We start from the raw sequence: 20,769 nt of genomic DNA on the forward strand, positions 1-20,769 counted from the left end.
GTGGCCCCAGGGAAAAGCACCAACACTAAATGGATTGTCTATATCAAGGAGTAGTACTAGGGGAATGGTCTCAAGAAGTCAGGTCTGAAGGGTCACTGGTTTAGATGGGAGAGAAAGGATACAAGTTGTGACAGATATCATGGTATCTAAAATGAATTAATGTTTGGGATCTGATAAACATTTCCTTTGTTCTTATCACTCTCTGCTACATATCCCATCCCAATAAGATGAAGATTTATTTGATTTACAAGATCCAGAGGACAGGTTTGGGGTCTTCTTCCATCTCTATTTCTCCAGCTCCTATAGGTCTTGCACATGTTTAATATTTGCTGAAATGAATACTCATGACCCATCTCTAATATAGACATTGATTTGAACTGCTACCATTTCTGCATCATTGATTCTCTAGTCTGTAGTTCACCCTAACTGCTTTATAATTGCTTTTAAACTCATTTCCTTCACAGCTGGTAACTAATTCTTGGAAAAAATGGAGACCATGAGACATAAATTCCTCTGGCTTTAAGTCTCTGAATTCTCGTATTCTTCCCTTCCCCACCCCCATCCTATTATATCAACTGATCTTATTTCCCAAGAGCTTCAAGTCAGAATATTTCTTTCATTACCTTCATGGGAATAGTCAGTGGCTACATGCTAAAAATGTATTTTCTGCCACCTGAGGGAAACCATGTCCTACTTTATCTTTATCTTCCCTGACCTTATCATCTTACATTGTTTTTCAGACTTATTCCTTTAAAAATATCTCCAATTTTGAATGTCTCTTCTTTCTCCTTGCCCTCTATCCCAACTATTTATGGTAAATTTTCATTACATTTCCTCCTTCCCATCTTTCTTTGAAGTCTTAGGAAGGTTTTGAAGCTCACTTAGCAGGGAAAGATACTAGACACCGAGATCATTACTCAAACTAAATTGCCAAGCATTCCAGTTCTACTGCAGAGAGCACAACTCTGTCGAGCTGACAACATTGTTCAAATGCCAAATGTATTTTTGCTAAAAAAAAAAAAAAAATATATATATATATATATATATATATATATTCTATGGAGAACTCACACAGGGCAAGCACTCACAAGGTAATCAGAAAAAAAAGTGATACAAGGACACTTTCAAGGTATCTCTTAAGAACTTTAGAATTAATTTTATGACATTGGAGACACTGATGCAGGACCTCCCAGCATGTTGTATGCTCTATGAGCAAAGCAGAATGGAATTAACCCAAAGGAAATATGAAAAATTAGAAAAGCCAACTCAAATGTTCATATGAACTATTTGTGTCCAACCTGTGGCAGAGCATTCTGAGTTCATAGTGATCTGATTAGCCATAGTGGGACCCTCTGTAACTCAATTCTAATATAATGATATCATTTTAGTCCTCTTTGAAAACAAAGGACAACAAGCACTTAATTACTACTGGACCAATCCATTGAATTCCCTGATTTCAACAAGGTCTGTCATCCCATTTCTTCTTTAAAACCCTTTATGTCTTAATTTCAAATATGCTCATTTGTTAGTGATAGATGATATTTGGTGGTCAAGTAATAACTGTATTTGCTAGATTCAGAGGCCTATTCCTTTTTTTGTTCCCAGAAGTTCATAAAGGCCTTATTTTAAAGTATAGAAGATAAAAGGAATATCTATATTGATAAAGTTATGGATTTTTGAAATGTGTAAGGACTTAGGGTACCTTTTTTTTCCTTTTCTAGATTTTTACCAATTTGTACCCAGATTTGGTGATCATTTACTATTTTCCTTTTCTCTGGGTTGTTGCTTTGTTAGTAGCAATTTAAATTTTTTTTTACTAGATATAAGATTTCGCTAATGCAGAGATCTTACAGTGAGGAGTTTGCCTCTGCAAGAGCAGAACTGTACCTTTCTGCAACTTAAAGTATTTAAGAGAGTTTTCTGGGATACTAACAAACTGTGCAGGGATCACCCAACGTGGGACAGGTCAGAGGCAGGACTGGAACATGGACAGAGGTTGGCTCTATATTTGCCATAATTCACCACCTCACTGACATTTATGTGGCTAACTAATCTTGCAAATTATTTATATACAGAATCATTTAAGCCTCATATCAACCCTGTGATGTAAATTCTTTAGGTGCTCTTATAGCCATTTTATAGGTGAGTAAACTGAAATAGAAAACTAAATTTGGAATCACAAAGATGAATCTTTCTAACTCCAGGCCTATCATTCTATCCACTGTACCACCTAGCTACCGTCTAGCTCTCAGTTACCTTTCAAATAAGGTAAAAAACCTCCATGAGTAATAGTGAGATCTACTGCCTTAGCCCATATTTAAGGAAATGAAAAAAAAAAACTTTCATCCCAAAACTATTTTCTTACATTGTACAATTATCAATCAAATACAACATGTAAGTACATACTAAAAATTCTTGGTACCTTCATAATTGTCTGGCTCTTTTATTTCTCCTCCAAATAGGAAAAACATTCTTCTGACCTCTTGCTTTCTTGATTAATTAAGTAATCCAGTCCATCCTCTCTCTTCAAGCAAATAAAGTTATAATCGTCATTTTATAGATGAATAGAAATTAAATGCTTTGCCCAAATTCCTCAGATAAAAGCAGTAGATCAGTACTAAAATCCAACTGTTCTGTGTCTACCATGCTACACTGCCAAATATGGCCTTCCTCCCACTAGTTGTCTACAAAAATAGCATCAATGCAATACTGTTCTTCTCCTTCTCTTCTCTTTACTAATTTTCTTCTTAATCTCACTATCCTAGAAGGAAATCTCTAGTCCTTTTATGTGCTTGTACATTTTGGGCTGAAATTATTAATATATGTATATTGTTATAAAAATTTTAAATGTTTGATGTCTCATTTTTATTAAATGGTTAAGTTCCTCCAAGTACAAGAACCAAGTATTCAAATTCCTTCATCACTTTTAGAGAGTCTGATATAATACTTGATACATAGCCAACGTTCAGTCAAGGTTGTCATTGATGTGTTGTAAAAGTTTAGAATTATTATATTGCATATATTATATTAGCATATAGTTTCCTGGTAAGATTCTCTTGCTACTATGATGAGTAGTCTTTGTAGCCCACTGAAATTAAGTTTTTGGTTGACAGTTGTCTGACAGTCCCCTGTACTTTTCTCTAATTCCTAAGTAAATATTCCAAGGTCAGTGATTTGCAGTGAAACTTAATTAGAAGAGAAAGTGAATTTAGTGTAGGAAAAAAACACACACACACACACACACACACACACAAAAGGGGAATACTTTGTTTAAAATTTTAATGGTAAGATCATCAATGAAAGGAAAAGGATACTTCAAGGAAATCTGAAAGGAAAAAGATTGCTGAGTTACATTTGAGCCTCCTTAAAGTTTTAATCCTATGCTTTTTGTTTGTTTCTTTCCTCTCTCCCTCTTCTTCCTCCTTTCCTTTCTTCTTCCCTGCCTTTCCCCTCGCCTCTCTCTTTTCCTTCCTGCCCTATCTTCTTTTTCCCTTCCCTTCCCTTCCCTAATATCTCTTCTCTCCTCTCCTTCTAACTTTAACAAAAACTTTGTCTTTTCTCCATCTGCTTGAGTTTTTGGACATGGTCTTCTGTGGGGCCTATAAACTTATTACATATATAAAGTCTGAATTGTTTTGGTCTTGTTAAGTCCTATCTGACTCTTCATGTTCCCTTTTTGTAGCAGAGATTCTGGAGTGGTTTGTCTTTTTTCAAGCTCATTTTATAGATGAGGAATTGAAGCAAACTGGGTTAAGTGACTTGCCCAGGATCACACAGCTAGTAGTTTGATTTGAACTAATAAAGATGAATCTTCTTGATTCCAAGCCCAAAACTTTATTTACTGTGCTATCTAGCTGTCCTTTAATTGTTTTATAGCCTAGGTTTTGGCATTCCAGTAGTCTGCTGAATTATTTATTGACCTTCCTTTATGAGAAAAACCAATCTTCATTAACACTGAAACAGTTTTACATTTTGTGAAGTACTTTACCTATATTATTTAATTTTATTCCTCAGAATAACCCTATGGAATAGATAGCTAGATTATCACCACTTTACAAATGAGAAAAACTGAGGCTTAGAGCTAATTATATGCTGTGGGTTACACAGCTGGTAAATGAATGAGGCAGGATTTATACTTGGATCTTTTTAACTGAGTTTAGTAAAATATTTATTATGCCACCCACCTGCCTCAGTAATGTAATAAGGTCAATCTATTCCTAGATGTTAAATGTAAGATATTCTCATTAAAGTTCTACTGCAGATCCATTGACCTTAGAATATCTACTTAAGAATTAGAGCAAAGCACCGGGGACTGTCAGATAACTGTCAATCAAAAACTTATTTTCAGTGGACTGAAAAAGCTACAAACCACAATAATAACAGAATTTTACAGGAAACTATATGGTAATATAATATATTAATATTTTAATATAATATATGCAATATAATAATTCAAAACTTTCCCAACCCATTAAGCTAAATGTGCTTTCTTTAATTTTTTAGAAATTATTTAACTGTTATACTGTGATGCTTCCTCATAGCAGTTTAGTAAATGTAACGGATAGAGCATTGGCCCTGAAGTCAGGGAAATCTGACTTCAAATGTGGCTTTAGGCACTTAATAGCTATATGTTTCCCACAAGTCACTTAAACTTTGACTGCTTCAGTTTCCTTATCTATAAATTGAGGATCATAGTAGTACCTGCCTCCCAGGGTTGTTGTGAGAATAAAATAATTTTAAAACATATATCACAATGCCTGGTACATAGTAGGTTTATTTCCTTCCTTCCTTCATCTACTATTAAAATGTAATGGAAATAATTCTTCTATTTTTCCTTTTCAGAGGATTTTAACATCTCACCTTTAACATCTAGGAAGAGATTGATTTGACCATTACACTGAATATTAAGGACTTTGATTCTGTTAGCTCTATTGTCATGTTTGCATGTATACAAAAACATATATAAATATATTTAGGAGAAAGCAACAAATATTGTTTAGTTTAGGACTTAAAGATAAGAAAGGGGGCACTTTTGCCATAAGAAGTATCCTGGGAACTTAAAAGAACTATATAATGCAATGATATCATGAAGTTCTATCCGATGAAATTTGGCAGATTCATACAAATTTTACTCTAGACTTCAAAACCTCTACAAAGACTTGTACAAAACCACTAAAGTCTCCAGAGTTTTTTTTTTTTTTAAACAACCCACAAACCACATTGACAAGATGTGGTGCATTTCAGCTGATGTCATTGAAATTTATATTGTATTTCTTGGATTTAGTGCATTTCAATCATGTTCTTAAAACTTTTTAATATACTGTTTTATAATAACTTATTTTTACTGGCTTTCTAAGTTGTACAAAGCACTGTGTCAGGATACATTGTTCCTGCCTTAAGTCTAGCAAAGCAAAAAAAAAAAAAAAAAAAAAAAGGTATTTACTCATCAAGGGTATTTACCACTGAGATTGTGGTGATCCAATGTCAAATTCAAGACAAGGAGGGATTTCCAGTGTATTGTAAGGTTTTCTAAATGTTCTTATTTGTAGATGACATTATGTTGATGGCATCAAACACCAAGGCATTGTAAAACCACTTGGAAGAGATCTTAAAATCATTTTAAAATAGTTTCACCTATCTTTCCATCCACACAAGAAAAACCAAATGGATGAAGAATGGCTTTTGTCCATATTTCACATACATCTGGATAAATATCTTTTAGAGTTTTCCAATAGATGGTCAATGCTCTGGGCCCAGAATTGAAAAGGAAGAGATGAACAGCTTAGATTGTTTCACAGAAATGACAAAGCACTTTAATGAACCTCAATTTTTTTCTTACCATATATTTTAAATATATGTATACACACATATAAATATAAAATCATTTTTACCAATTTTACTTTATAACAGTGAAACCTAAAACACTTCTGCCTTTGACATTTTAAAGATGGAGCAATATCCAAAGGGCAGTGGAAAGATATATGATGGATATGAAAAGACTGTGATATATAATTAATGAAGAATTCTGAAGAATAAAAATAAAGGATGTCATAAAAGAATTTGAATGAGTAATAGGAACTTAGTAAACGCTTATTCCCTTCCCTTGCCACTGAATGACAGAAAAAGAAAATGAGGCACTCATGTGGTAAGAAGGAAGAATGACAGGTGGATGAATTAAGTGGTATTTCCCAGTACTCTTACAATATTGAAAGTAAATGATGAAGACCGCAGTTGTATTGAGTGGGGCCTCTGTGGTGACAGTTGGAAAGACATTGATAAAAGTTGTAAGGAATAGGCAGACATGGATTGACTGATTTTTCATATTTGGTAGGGGGGGCCTCTGTGGTGACAGTTGGAAAGACATTGATAAAAGTTGTAAGGAATAGGCAGACATGGATTGACTGATTTTTCATATTTGGTAGGAATGCTTGAGTTTGTGAGATCACAGATCCATTCACCATTTTAGTACTTTGTAATTTGATAAATGAATGAAAAGATCAATATTTGCAAGAGTAATATTGAGGCGGAGGGGGAATCCCTCACAAGGTAATTCCTATGAATGAGTTGTCTGGCCTTCCAGGGTTCAGGAGAGCCCTGCATAGCTATTTTATTGACTTTCTACTTATTATTCCTACCAAAATCCTGATCTACAGAATTTAGAGCTTCCTGTAATTGATATCAACACTATATTTACTGCCTCTAATACAGGTTTTAACGTTAGGTTAAAGTTTCTGTGCCTGCTGATGTCTCTTTGATCACTGTCTACACTCTGAATGGCACAATGAGATCTAGATATTCCACATAGCAAAAGTTGTTAGCATTTGTCAGCTCACCATTCATATTCTATCTCTCTGTCCTAAAGACTTCTTTTGATAATGGTTCATGCAGCTTCAGAGTCAGGAGAAGTTTGAAAATAGCAATATGTGAGATGTTCCTTAACCAATAATATTTAGTAAAGATGCTACTCAGAAATGACTCAACTACAGCCTTCCAACTTTCATCAGCAGAAAACTGAGAAGTTAAGCTTTATTTTGTGAGGAGTGGGGTAGAACATGAGAGGGAAGAGAGAAAGACACTGAAGAAATAAACCCACAAAGAGAAATTCCAGTTAAAATAAAGAAATACTAGATGTTAAGGAAATTCCAAGATTAAACTCCAGAAAAGAAAAAAGTATACATTAATTATTTGTAGAATCTCAAAAAATAGAATGGATAGTCTACAAGAAACTCTAGGGTAAAGAGACAGAACACACACACACACACACACACACACACACAGAACAAGAGAGAGAGAGAAAAACGAGCACACATCTGGAAGAAAAGGTAAGGAATGGAATGAGAAGTCTTGATGAAAAAATAGAAACTGAGGGAAAAAACCCATTAACATAATAGTGTAGACACTGGAAAAGAGAAGGGAGGAAATCAATCTCAGAATTTCAGGGATACAACTAGAAATATTAAAGCTCAATTAAAACAAACAGACAAATATGGGAAACAAAGCAGATTGAGTTATTTTATCCTCAGGTTGCCTGAAAGGTATGGTGAAACAAAATAATTAGATAGTATTTTCAAATAATCATAAAAGAAAGTTGTCAGAACCAGAGGGCTACTTTAAATTGATAGATTCCCAAGTCACCAGCAGAGAAAAGTAATGTATTTAGGAACATGATCACCAAATTCCAGCATGTCCCAAGTTGGATAGCAAAAACTATAAATGGAAGAAACTGTAGGATTATGTATCAAATGCCAGAAAGTAAAAGAAAGAATTCACAAGAATATATAAGAAAGAGGGAGCAATCTCATTGCTTCTCTTATAAACCAAATTAGAATATATGAATGGGTAGGAGGCTAAATTTTAATGGATTAATGCCTTCCACATATGCCTTTTAAAGAAAACAGAACTGGACAGGATCTTTTTTTTTAATAACTCAAAGAAATTTATTTTAAAACAAAATATCATATGTAGCCCAAACCACAGTAGAAAACAAGGTTTGAATGACAAGTTTTCTTTTATCTTTTTTTTTTAATTAAAGCTTTTTATTTTCAAAACATATGCATGGATAATTTTTCAACATTGATCCTTGCATAGCCTTGTGTTTCATATTTTCCCTTCCTTCCCCCCATCCCCTCCCCTAAATGGCAAGCAATCCAGCATATGTCATACATGTTAAATATGTTAAAACATATATATATGTATATATACATACATTTATACAATTCTTTTGTTGCACAAGAAAAATCCAATCAAAAAGGAAAGAAAATGAGTAAGAAAACAAAATGCAAGTGAACAACATCAAAAAGAGTGAGAATGTTATTCTGTGATCCATATTCAGTTTTCACAGTTCTTTCTCTGGGTGTAGATGGCTCTCTTCATTACAAGATCATTGGAACTGGCATCCATCATCTCATTGTTGGGAAGAGTCATGTTCATCAGTATTGATCGCCATATAACATTAATGTTGCCATGTACAATGATCTCCTGGTTCTGTTCATTTCACTTTGCATCATTTCATATAAATCTCACCAAGCCTCTCTAAAATCATTGTCCTGATCATTTCTTATAGAAAAATAATATTCCATAACATTCATATACCACAACTTATTTAGCCATTCTCCAACTGATGGACATCCACTCAGTTTCCAGTTTCTTGCTGCCACAATTATTTTTGCACATGTGGGTCCCTTTCCCTTCTTTAAGATCTCTTGGGGACAAAGGCCCAGTAGAAACACTGCTGGATCAAAGGGTATGCACAATTTGATAGCCCACAATGTATTTATGGATACTACCTTGCTGATTATATTGAACCCTAGAATACAAATTCTGATAAATATTTATGATTTTGATGTCTTCTTCATTTTTGATCTTTAATTTTTTAAATTGGTTTTTATATTGACCAACCTTGGCTTTACCAAAGGATGGTTAAAGATTGTGGCAAGAAATAGATACTGTTGAAAGCAAAATGTTAATTTCTCCTCTAGCCCCAGTAAAACTAAATAGAATATTTCATAATTCTGAGATTGTGGCATGCAGATTAATGAACAATCCAATGATTTTAGTCCATCAGATTTTAGTTCATGTATCTTGGAAAAACACAGATTTTTTACTATTAGGTAGGACCTGACTTTGGAAGAAATTATATGATTGGGTTGCATTTGGAAAATTGCACAGTACTTTTAATAATACAAAATTTTCTCTGCTCCAAAAAAAATGTATCTTTTTAACACTGTAGAACCAAGAAGAATGAAGTATTCTTTCAAGAGAAAGAGAAAAAAATGTAAAACAATGTTTGTCTCTAGTTTTCTAGAGAGCTGTAAGAAAAGAACTGATTGGATGGGGATAAGGGAGAGAGTCTTTTTTAAAAAACAACCAAATTTGCCTACTCATTTTTTTCTTGAAAATAAATACTGACCTATACATTTTCATTTTTATTTGAGTTCTAGATATTATTCTGGAATACTTGAATTAGGAAAACATAATTATACATTAATTCCCTTCATGTAGCCAGTAACAAAATGAATGACGATGACAGTAAAGGCCTCTTAATTTACTAATGAAGTCTTCTTAGCTAAAGCTTTGCATCCTTCTGCTAAAATTCTAGGATATTTACCTTGAACTCTGACTTAGCTGTCTATCTTTAAGTAATGATCATCCATGTACTCATTTCTGCTGAGATTCCTAAGAAGGGTAACAATTTTTTGTGTATAGTGCTTAAATTTATATAGCAGTCAATTTGGAAATGAAGTAAGTCTATTAATTACCTGGGAACTTTGTTTCTCTTAACCAACTAAGGAGTTATCAATAACCTAAAGCTTTGCCATTCATTTTGTCCCCTTCTTTAATATATTTCTCACTTTAATTTGAAGTTAAAGTACATTTTTCCAAAATATGTGAAAAATATCTAGCCTTTTTATCCTATATGAAGTAAAGGGCCTTGAGAGCAATATTTTAAAATAAGAAGCTAAAACCAGCATTCTTTTTCTGCAGAGAAAGAGCTAACAATAGCCTAGTGTATCAAATATAGCTTTTCCTCAGTGATAGCTCTGTGTAATTAGGTCAGTTGCATGACAGATTCAATTTTTTCTATTTATATAACATGTTTTGTCCCTTCGTTTAAATAAATGTTTTATTCCATTGTATTGATTTGTATTCATTGTAGTCTTCCTTCTTACAATATTCACTTTATAACATCTTATAAAGATTACCATAGAGATTTATATGGAGAAATAGCATGACATAAAATCTTGTGTCAGAATGAGATATGTGTGTGTGTGTGTGTGTGTATGTGTTTGTATGTGAGTATTTGTGGTAAGTTTTACATTTGCAATTGTTTTTTGCTCATTCTTAAGACTTTTTTGTGCAATTCATTGTTATAAATTAGACTTTCTTAAATTAAGAATTGTTCCTTTGAGGGTGCAGCAGAAACATCAGTTTGTAGTTCTAAACAGTAACATGTGCTATGTAAATGAAGAAAGAACAGTTTTTTCTACCTCCTGATCTTTTCTTCTATATCTCTCCTTTCCATCCCTAAAATTCCTCAATAATAATAGTAGGCAGCTTGGGAATGCTGAGCTTTGACCAGATTGGCCACAGTACCTATGCGGACTACTGGGAAATTGTCGGACAGCAAGAGAGAACCATAGTTATAACATAAAATACATGCGAATAATAAAATGGGTTTGTGTAATTATTAAGAATCTTTTATAGTTATGACTTGCTTTTATGAGCATTTGTCATGTTTTTCTAGTCTATTAATGGCCACATCATTTCACATTCTTTAGTTTGTCTGTGACTTCTCCTTTGTATTCTACATTCAGTTGAAATTAATTAGCTTTACATTTACTGCTATATATCCACCTACATAGTTTTCTTTCCTGGATTTGCAACAGCATGTGTTCAGTGTTCCTCTTCATTCATTTCTCCCACTTTAGCTTTGTGAGCTATTCTTGAAACAACCACCCACTTAGTCCCTTCCAACCAACTTAACAATTATTCTCTCAAATCCTTCTGCAAAATATCTTTCTTTTGTGAAGGCCCATACTGCAAAAAATAAAACCCACCTCAAACCACTACATAGAAGTAGTTGTGACTAGACATATATCAGTGAGACATTAACAATAAATATAACAAAAGCAATTTTCAATTCCATTTCAATTTCTTTCAAATCTTAGCTAATTTTTCATTTTCTAAAAGAACCCTTCCCCCCCATCCTCCTTAAGGCTAGTATCTTCTTTCTGAGATCATTTCCAATTGATCTTGTGTGTTTGTGTATGTGTGTATCTTGTCTGTATGTATATGTGTGTACTTTGTACTTGAGTTTGTGTTTCATTCTCTCAACTAGATTTTAATACCCCTGGAGAACACTGACAATGTTTTATTCATTGCTTTATCCCAGCAGTGTTCTTGTTTGTGTTTTTATAGACTCAGTGCCCAAAGTGCTTTGCACATTTTAAAAAAATTAGACCTTGTGATAGAATGCCTGATAAATATCATACCCTCTGGCCATATAGATTTGCACTTTCTCCATAACTTAAAATCTTAGTGGTTTTTACCTGGATATTGAAAAAAATTAAATGACTTTCTTAGGGTCACACATTCAGTATATAGCAAAGATAAAACTGGAACCCACACTCATAGAACCCAAGTCTGTGGCCAGCTCTCTGTTCATTATGCTACATTGCCTTCCATTTTGCACATAATGGATAGTAGATGAACTGCTAATCTAATTAGTGGATAGACTACTATCTGAAATAAGGGAATACATGAATTCAGATCTGTCCTCAGATTTACTAGTTATGTTACCCATGGCAAGTCACTTAAAAAAAAAAAAACTGCCTCAGTCACTTCAATTGAAAATAAGAATAATAGCATTGACCTCCTAGGGTGATTGTGAAGATCGAGAGAGATACTATTTGTTAATCATTTTGCAAATTTAGAAATTGTTTTTAAATGCTAGTTGTTAACATCATAATTGTTATCATCCTCACCATCAATTGTGTTTGTTGAATTGAAATAAAATCCCCCGAATTGAGATGAGAAAAAATGTATTGAATGAATGGGGAAATTTGGAGAATGTACACAAACATTATACTAAAATTATTTGATCTGATGCAAATGTAGATAATCTTCTGATATTTTACCTGAATATTATAACAAAGAAATGTTCTAATGTTAGTTGTGAAATGAGAGCACTTGGATCTTTTGTCTCCTGTGCTCCCTTCCTTTATTTAGTTTATTGTGCCTATGTCCTGCTACTTGTCTTCTGGGATCTCACCTCTTCCCCACCCCTGAATTCAAGTTATTTGGAGGTAGGAACTGCATGACATTTTGATTTTAATACACTCGGTGCCAACAGGGTGATACATAATAGGCACTTAATACATGTTGGGTGTCTTGAATGCTGATTGATTATTTCTAGGAAAGATGAAATAACAGTTCATAAAATCATTGAATGTCAAAGGTGGGGAGGATCTTAACAGTCAAAGTCATGGGCTTTGAGAATTGGAGGAAATCTTACTGATTATCCAGGCCAGAACTTCTTAAACTTTTTTCACTTGTGACCCCTTTTTTCCCCTGAGAAATTTTTACATGACCCTGGAGACATAAGTATATAAAGTAGGCATACAAATCAAACATTTGCTGATAACAAATCATAATTTTGTGATCCCCACATTCAGTTAAGAGACCCCATACAGGATTGCAACTCACAATTTAAAAAGTTTTGAATTAGGCCAATCTCATCATTTAATAAAAGAGGGAACCAAAGCTCAAAGGACCGAATTCACTTATCTAATTTATGCAGCTAATTAATGTTAGAACCTGGACCACAGCTCTGCTCTACTCTTGCAGCCTTGTCTTTTTTCTATATCATTCTGTAAACTAATGCTAAAAAAGGTGAAAAGAAAACATGCATAATACATACTTCTTTCTACGTCACAAACCCAACTGTTCCTTTAAATGTTTGCTCAGAGCTGCAATGACGCAAGGTTTTTGACTGTTTTTTCATTTTTCTGTTTTCAGATTAACAATTGGAAACTTGGAAGAGTTCATATATATTAAATGCTGTGCTTATCAAGGGATCAACTCCTTAAACGCCAGGAAAATTGGCCTCCATTAATTAGGCTAAATGTAAATACTATCTTAAAATGGTGACATCTTGCTTTCAGGAAAAAAAGTACATGCACATTAAAAAAAACAGTGCTAGAAATGGTAATATTAGAGAATGTCTTAAAAGACTAATATATACATAGCACTGTGGTAAACAAACTTTCAGGAAATTAGCTACCTTATCAAAATTAAAGAAGCAAAATTGATTATCAGCACTGTTCTACAAATATATTGTCTGCTCCTCTCCCTTCTCTTCTATTTCCAAAGAGTTTCCAAATCAGAATGCTTCTTTTTACACAATAATTTTTTTAAATGTACTTTATTCTCTACACATATTGTAGAAATCCTTTTCCATGAATTTTCCATGACATTCTCCTTTCAATGTGCTGGACAATTTCTGCCTTTTTTTTTTCTTTTTGAAAAGATAAGAAAGATTATATTTGACTTTTGATTATTGACTCACTAAATTAAGACATGAATTCAATAATCTTGTTCCCTTCCCCACCTTACCCAGCTTTTTTTTTAACAGACCTACAAGCAAGCCATGTCTCCTCCTGTCTTATATTTTAGTTTGTTTTTAAAACTCAAGTTTAAATTTAGTTTAATTCAAGGCTTTATATTTGTCCCTATTTAAGATCTAGTTCAGTGATCTTTTTGTGTCCAGACTTTGTTCTTCCAATTGTTAGCTGTCTCTGCTAGTTTTCTCTTGTTTGTAGACTTTTGATAAGCATGCCATTTATGTTTTTATCCAGGTAATTGATGAAAATTTTAAAACTGCATAGTGTCAAGCATATATTGCTGATGCACTCCACTGAGGACTTTTTTCCCCAAATTAATTTGACATGAAACCATTAATCACTACTTTTGAGTAAATCCAATACTCCTTGTGGTTGAATTATCAAGTTAGTTACCACATACCTAACTTTGATTTATAGTGTGATGGAAAGAACACACCATTTCATAAAATCTGAGTTTTTGTCCCAGATTTTGTTTCTTTGTTATGTGACAATGTGTAAGTCAATTAAGAGCTCTCCAAGTGTGTTTCCTCATCCATAAGATGGGATAATAATATTTATGCCACTTTCTTATAGGGGATGTTGTGAAGAAAATACTTTGTAAATTTTAGAAATAATTTACAATCTTAAATTGTAAAATTAAAAAAATTATTGACATTTAAAATGTAAAAAAATTTAAAGCTATGGAAATCTGAAAGCTTCTTTATTTTTGCTGTTATTAATCATAGAGCTATACTCTGAACCAGTTGAATGAATTGTTCACCATTTTCCAAATCAATATTTTCCTCTACAGATGGCTATAAAATACACATTATATTTACATTTAGAATATATATAGTTAACAAAGAAATTTTTTATATTTGTTTGATCAGTTTTACTTAAATTGTTTGCCTTTGAATCAGTTGTTTGTGTGCATACATGCTAATAAAGTGAAACAGCCTTCATCTATATTGAAAATATTCTGTAGCCTAAAATGATCAGTTAGACAGTGTCAATTATATTAAAGTAAGACAGAAAAATCATATGCAGATAGCCATTTTTAAATTAGGATTAGGAAATACATTCCTAACCTCAGTTTTTTATTTTGAATTGTTTTGCAAATTATTCTTGTCATTTTTTTCAGGAGTCACTCCAATGGCCAAAAACCCCACAATTCTCCAGGATACCAGAAACCATTCATACCATGTAAAAATAATTGTTCAGATACAGTACACACATATACTATTATGTAGTCCTTCCTATACATTCACCTGTACAGTTTCCTATATCTTAATTAAAAAATCTATTTTTCATTCTCTTTCAGCTGGAAATGGAAAAGCTGCAATTACAGACCCTAGAGCAGGAGCACAAGAAGTTATCTGCTCGCCTTGAGGATGAACGTGGCAAAAATAAGCATGTAGTCTTAATGCTGGTCAAGGAATGCAAACAGTTATCTGGTAAAATCATAGAAGAAGCCCAGAAGCTGGAAGAAGTCATGGCCAGTCTTGAAGAGGAAAAGAAGAAGACAAATCAATTAGAGGAAGCACTTTCTGTGGAGAAACAAAGAAGTGCTGAGATGGAAGCGCAGATGGAGAAACAACTCTCTGAATTTGACACAGAGAGGGAACAACTTCGGGCCAAGCTTAACAGAGAAGAAGCACACACGACTGACCTCAAAGAAGAGATAGACAAGATGAAAAAAATGATCGAGCAACTGAAGAGGGGGAATGACAGCAAACCGAGCCTTTCTCTTCCCCGCAAGACAAAAGATAAACGTTTGGTTTCTATATCTGTGGGAACAGAAGGACCTACATCAAGGTCGGTTGCTTGCCAAACCGACACAGTGGTGGATAGTACTGACCATGTTAAGAAGTTGCCTTTGACTGTACCTACAAAGCCTTCAACAGCAAGTCCTCTCGTTTCTGGCAGTGCAAAAGGGAGCGTTTGCACCAATGCCACTTTTGTAAAGCCAGTTATTGACAGGCAGTCTTCCTACAGTGATTTGATTGCTCCCCTTACACCAACTATCCCACCTCCAAGTCCAAACAGAATCGAGGAAAATGGACCAAGTACTGGCTCAACACCAGTTTTACCAAGTAGCACATCCCCACTTCCCAGTAATGCTGCCCCTTCCACCTCTCCAGCACCAAGCATAGCTTCTCAGAACTATTCACTAGCTTCATCTATGCACAGTTCACATTCACCATGTGCCAATGCATCTTTGCATCCAGGTCCAAACCCACGTGTCCAAGCAGCTAGATTTAGATTTCAGGGCAATGCCAATGACCAGGACCAAAATGGAAATACTACCCAAAGCCCTCCATCAAGAGATGTCTCTCCCACGAGTCGTGACAACCTAGTAGCCAAACAGCTAGCCCGGAATACTGTAACCCAAGCACTGTCAAGATTTACAAGCCCTCAAGCAGGGGCTCCAGTGAGACCTGGAGCACCCCATCCAGTAGAAGCTGGCACCTGTCCCCCTGTTGGTAGAATGAGTTTAAAGACTCCCAATGTACCAAGAGTTGACCGAGGAAATCCTCCTCCCATCCCTCCAAAAAAGCCAGGGCTTTCCCAAACTCCTTCACCACCACACCCTCAGATCAAAGTTATTATGGATAGCAGCAGATCCTCTAATTCAGGGGCCAAAGTTGATAACAAAACCACGGCTTCATCTCCTTCCAGTTCACCACAAGGAATTAGGGTAATAAATGAGGAAAATCTCTCTAAATCACCCTCCCCTCAGCTGCCACCAAAACCAACCATAGATTTAACTGTGGCACCTGCAGGCTGTGCCATTTCAGCCATGGCCACTTCTCAGGTGGGTGCCTGGCCTTCTGAAACCCCTGGACTGAGCCAACCTGCATGTTCAGAAAATCCCCTTGTCATTCCCACCACCATTGCCTGTAGTTCCTCCATAAACCCCGTTAGTGCCTCATCCTGTAGACCATGTGCCTCAGACAGCCTCCTGGTAACAGCATCAGGTAAAGGGATTGAAATATTGCAACCTCTCCTGAGAATGTTTTCTGTCCTGTACAATTGGTCTCTCAGTTGCTTCAACTTCCTTTACAATGTCTTGAAATCTTTCCTTTTTGATTTCAGTTGACATTTGTAATATTTTTTCTTTTCTTCCTTTTCCCTTTCTTATTTTTTCTTCTTTTATTCCTTGAAGTTTCAAGGACATGGTAATTCATCTTGCCAAATAAAATCTAGCATTCTCATAAACTTTCTTGTCTTTAAAAACAGAAATCTAAAAATAGAGATTTGGAGCACACAGAGATGCTTATTTGGGTCACTTGAAACAACAGGAAAGATGAAAAGTTTTCCTTTAAGACATATTTATTTTGTAAGCCTTGAATTTTAGTAAGATACCTTAAGTTAATATATTGTCATTTCTTTGAATTCTAAAAGTGGATTATTATGGCACTTTCCACTATTACCAACTAAAAAGTATCAACTAGATGTGTTTAGAAATCGAACTAATTCTATTTTATTTATTTATCTTTAATTTAAGACTAATTTAATCACTTTAGGGAGCTGATGATTAGGAAACTCTTTCTACTGATGCAGATCAACAAGTAATAGTACTAAAAAGTTAACATGGGGGAAATGAGAGGTTAAGAAATTTGTCCAAGATCCCAGAGCTTATGTTAAGGCAGAGTGTGAACTCAGTTTTTCCAAACTCTGAAGTCAATTCTCCATAATTTATTTGAGGAAAAAGTGGTATTAATATCTTTAAATATTTAAGTTTCACTGTTTACTTCTTTATGATAACTTTATGTTTCTTTTAAAAAGAAATACAACATATTTACATACCTTTTGTTTAAGTTAGATTATTTTAATTGCTGTTTATTTTAATTCTTCCTAATCATTTATCACATATGGACTTCTTAATATTTTGATATATATTAAGAAAATTCTAATTTCTGGACAAGATGTGAAGTTAAAAGAAAATTATAATTCTATCTGATCCCTTCCAAATTCATAATAGATTATTATGGGGATTTGGAGAAAAAAAAAACAGGGATAACCAGATGCAGTGCTGGTTTTGGAATCCAAAAGACTTATGTTCAAATCTTTCCTCAAATACTTTCTAGCTGTCCTTTGTTTGGTCCTGAGTAAATCAGCTAACCTCTCTGGGCCTCAGTTTTCCTGTCTGTAAAATAAGGGAAGTAAATTGATTTTTCTCCAAGAGTCCTTCTCACTCTAAGTTTATGCTGTTTTATGATGATCCTTTAAATAATGAAAAGGTGGTGAGCTATTGAATTGTAAAAAGTATATCAGAATTTGTACATGAAATGAATATTACCCCTTTCAGATCTTGGGTGGTAATATGTTGTTCACAGTGCTTTTTGGACTGACTCTTTGGGAAAAAATGCCTGCTAATCCACAAAAGAAAATTCATCTCTTTTTATGAAAGCATATCCCATTTTCGGCCCCAGTCTATACTGTCTAGCTTGATTGCCTATAGTGTGTGTCAGACATGGTTCTAGTTGCCATTTTGAGGTTTCTTTGTACTGAACCCCTACTTTCCTCAGACCTTGAGCATGAAAATTTGCCACCAATGAGAGATACAAAAATAAAGTACTAATATTGTGAGTGCGGGTTCCAAAGAAACTTTATGAAGATACTTTGAGCAATGGTAAATAGCAGTTTGGGAAGAAATGCATAGCTTCTTTTTGTTTTCTTTTTCTCTTTCCTTTCCTTTTCCTTTTCCTTCTTTTCCTTTCCTTTTCCCCTTCCGTCTTCCTTTTCCCCTTTCCTTTCCTCTTTCCCCTCTCCTCTTCCTTCCTCTTTCCCTTTACCTTTTCTCCTCTCCCCTCTTCTTCTGTCCTTTCTTCCTCTCCTCTTCTCTTTTGTCTTCTCCTATCCTCTCCATTCTTTTGCCCTTTCCCTTTCTTTCCCCTCTCCTCTCCTTTCTTTTCCTTTTTCTTTTTTTGGTGTGACAATTGGGGTTAAGTGACTTACCCAGGAACACAGCTAGTAAGTGTTAAGTGTCTGAAGTCAGATTTTAATTCAGTCCTCCTGACTCCAGGACCAGGGGCAGATAGTAGTGTTCTATCTACTGCCCCATCTAGCTGCCTTCAGAAGTATGTGGCTATTTGAGAAAACTATAATGGAAAGTGCATTGTAAGAATCAGAGAACCGAGGTTCAAATTCCACCACAGTTATTAGCTGAATGACTTAAAGCAAATTATCTTCCTTCCTTAGGTCTCAGTGTGTTGAACTGTAAAATAACAGGATTTATTTAGGAGGCTTGGGGTTCTTTCCAATTTTAGAATCATGATCCTATATGTTTACCAAATTTATTTAGCAAAGTCGTAATAGAACTGCTCCTTTGCCTTCTTTGTATGTTAAAATGTTTGCATTTTTACATTTATAATATTTAACAGCACCCCTCATTGCTAGAAAAAATTGCTAAGCTTCCCAACATTATGGCTAGAAGATAACTATGAGGTAAGAGATGCCTAAGGGAGCATCTTGTTCAACAGTAGTGTGTTACAGGAAGGATATGAGATCTTTAGCAGTTGATTTTCCAGGTATCATATATCAAAGCCAGTGTTCTTACCACTGTGCCATAGAAATAATACCTTTTCTCTAGTCACATTTTAGCCTGGTCTTTCCCACATTACTCCTGTGGCCCTGGGGGATAGGAACGATGTGTTCAAGTGGTCGGTGATCTGACCTTGCATTGCAGATTTTTGTTTTTGTTACAGCTCTCAAGAGCTATAAATCTTTAGTAACTGGCTCTCTAAAAGTGTTAACTTTCAGTGAATGGACATTAGTCTCTAAGAAGGGCTTTTGTAAATGATAGGATGAAGTCGTAGTTTGTAGATATCACCTACATTGCTTCAGTTCTCCATCTTTTGAGAAACTTATGTCACAGCTTAAGAACAGAGCAGCAACAACAGCAGCTCAAGATTAACTGAACTAGTTTCTCCATCAGTGCCCTTGTTTTTTCCCCAGAAAAACTGGTTTGCAAGGCACAGAATAGCAATCTTTTATTGTGTTCAGCTCTGAAAGGATAGGAATATTCTCCTTGTCACCATGCATTATAAGATATAAATCATCCCTTGTATGTAGGTTTACTTGAAATTTTCTGTATAAAGTCCAAGTTTTTTCACATACTACTCATATAGGTCAATCCTTTTCTTACTGCCTCAGGAAACAAGGTAACATAACTAGCTTCTTCCAGCCTACTGTTTTAACTAGGAAACAATCTGCTTTTTCTCCTTCTCTTTCCCAAATAGTAGTCATAAGTTTGCTAAATACTGCTTCTAATATCATTACTGAGAAAAGCTGTTCCACTACATTCCATTATATTTTGACCCTAATTAATATTTTTTAACTTCAGAAGGCCATTTTACAAGAAGATATATAGTCATATTTATCATATGGCCAGATGAAATAAAACTACAACATTCATAATAAGCACAATACTGATAATTGTAATTCTTTATTAGCAATATTCTCTGGGGAAAATAATTGAAGTACTTCTGAGGAGAATGAAAATTCTTATGGTTCAGGTCTCCCAATAACCATATTTCATCTGAGAGATGAACAAATGTTTAAAATAGAAATTACTCCAGGAAGCTGAATTTCCATACCCTTGGTGTTTTTTTCTTTTCTTTCCATTTTCTTTGGTATTTTTCTATATCTCAATTTAGTTCATTATAATTTCTCTGTTCTTTGTATGTGATTGGCTTAGGGACTAAATCAGAAAAAAAGAAATCAATGTGGGCTATGAATTAACCACCTCCACATTCTGAAGCTGGTGCCAGAAGCTGTTTTCTGTCCTCATGCCCTTCCTCATTGCATGCTTTGCAAGCTTTCACAATGGCTTCACATTTACTAACTTTTCAATATGAAACTGACCTTTCCTAACACTACTAAAATATCCTGGATGAACACAGTCCTGTTTTGTTATTTCCTAGATATTATTTACAAATCAATAAAGGCCTACCATTTTTTAATTGATGTATATAGGAATTTTAAATGAAAAATAAACTTTCTGTGGTGGTCTTTGATTTTATTCTTTAGGAGGGTTCCATCTATTATGTTTTAATGGGTTTCATTAAAATAACAAACATTTATCTACTTTCTCAAAAAAATAGTAAAGGTATGAAATTTTACCTTGTGTTAAAACATCATAGTCAGCCTGGATATTTTTAAA

General features: G+C 34.4%; 1 protein-coding gene across 2 annotated transcripts in view; it reads left to right on the plus strand.

Moving 5' to 3' along the window:
* CTTNBP2 (cortactin binding protein 2) overlaps positions 1 to 20,769 on the plus strand; it is a 184,619-nt gene that overhangs the window by 77,776 nt on the left and 86,074 nt on the right. The window contains exon 4 of one of the 2 annotated variants that reach the window (XM_051962300.1): positions 14,923 to 16,579. In XM_051962300.1, coding sequence (XP_051818260.1) covers positions 14,923 to 16,579 — 1,657 coding nt within the window. Of the gene's footprint in view, positions 1 to 14,922; positions 16,580 to 20,769 lie in introns of those variants that run through there. The other variant, XM_051962301.1, reaches the window with a different exon arrangement.

The sequence above is a fragment of the Antechinus flavipes genome, chromosome 5 (genome assembly GCF_016432865.1).
Source record: "Antechinus flavipes isolate AdamAnt ecotype Samford, QLD, Australia chromosome 5, AdamAnt_v2, whole genome shotgun sequence".
NCBI lineage: Eukaryota > Metazoa > Chordata > Mammalia > Dasyuromorphia > Dasyuridae > Antechinus > Antechinus flavipes.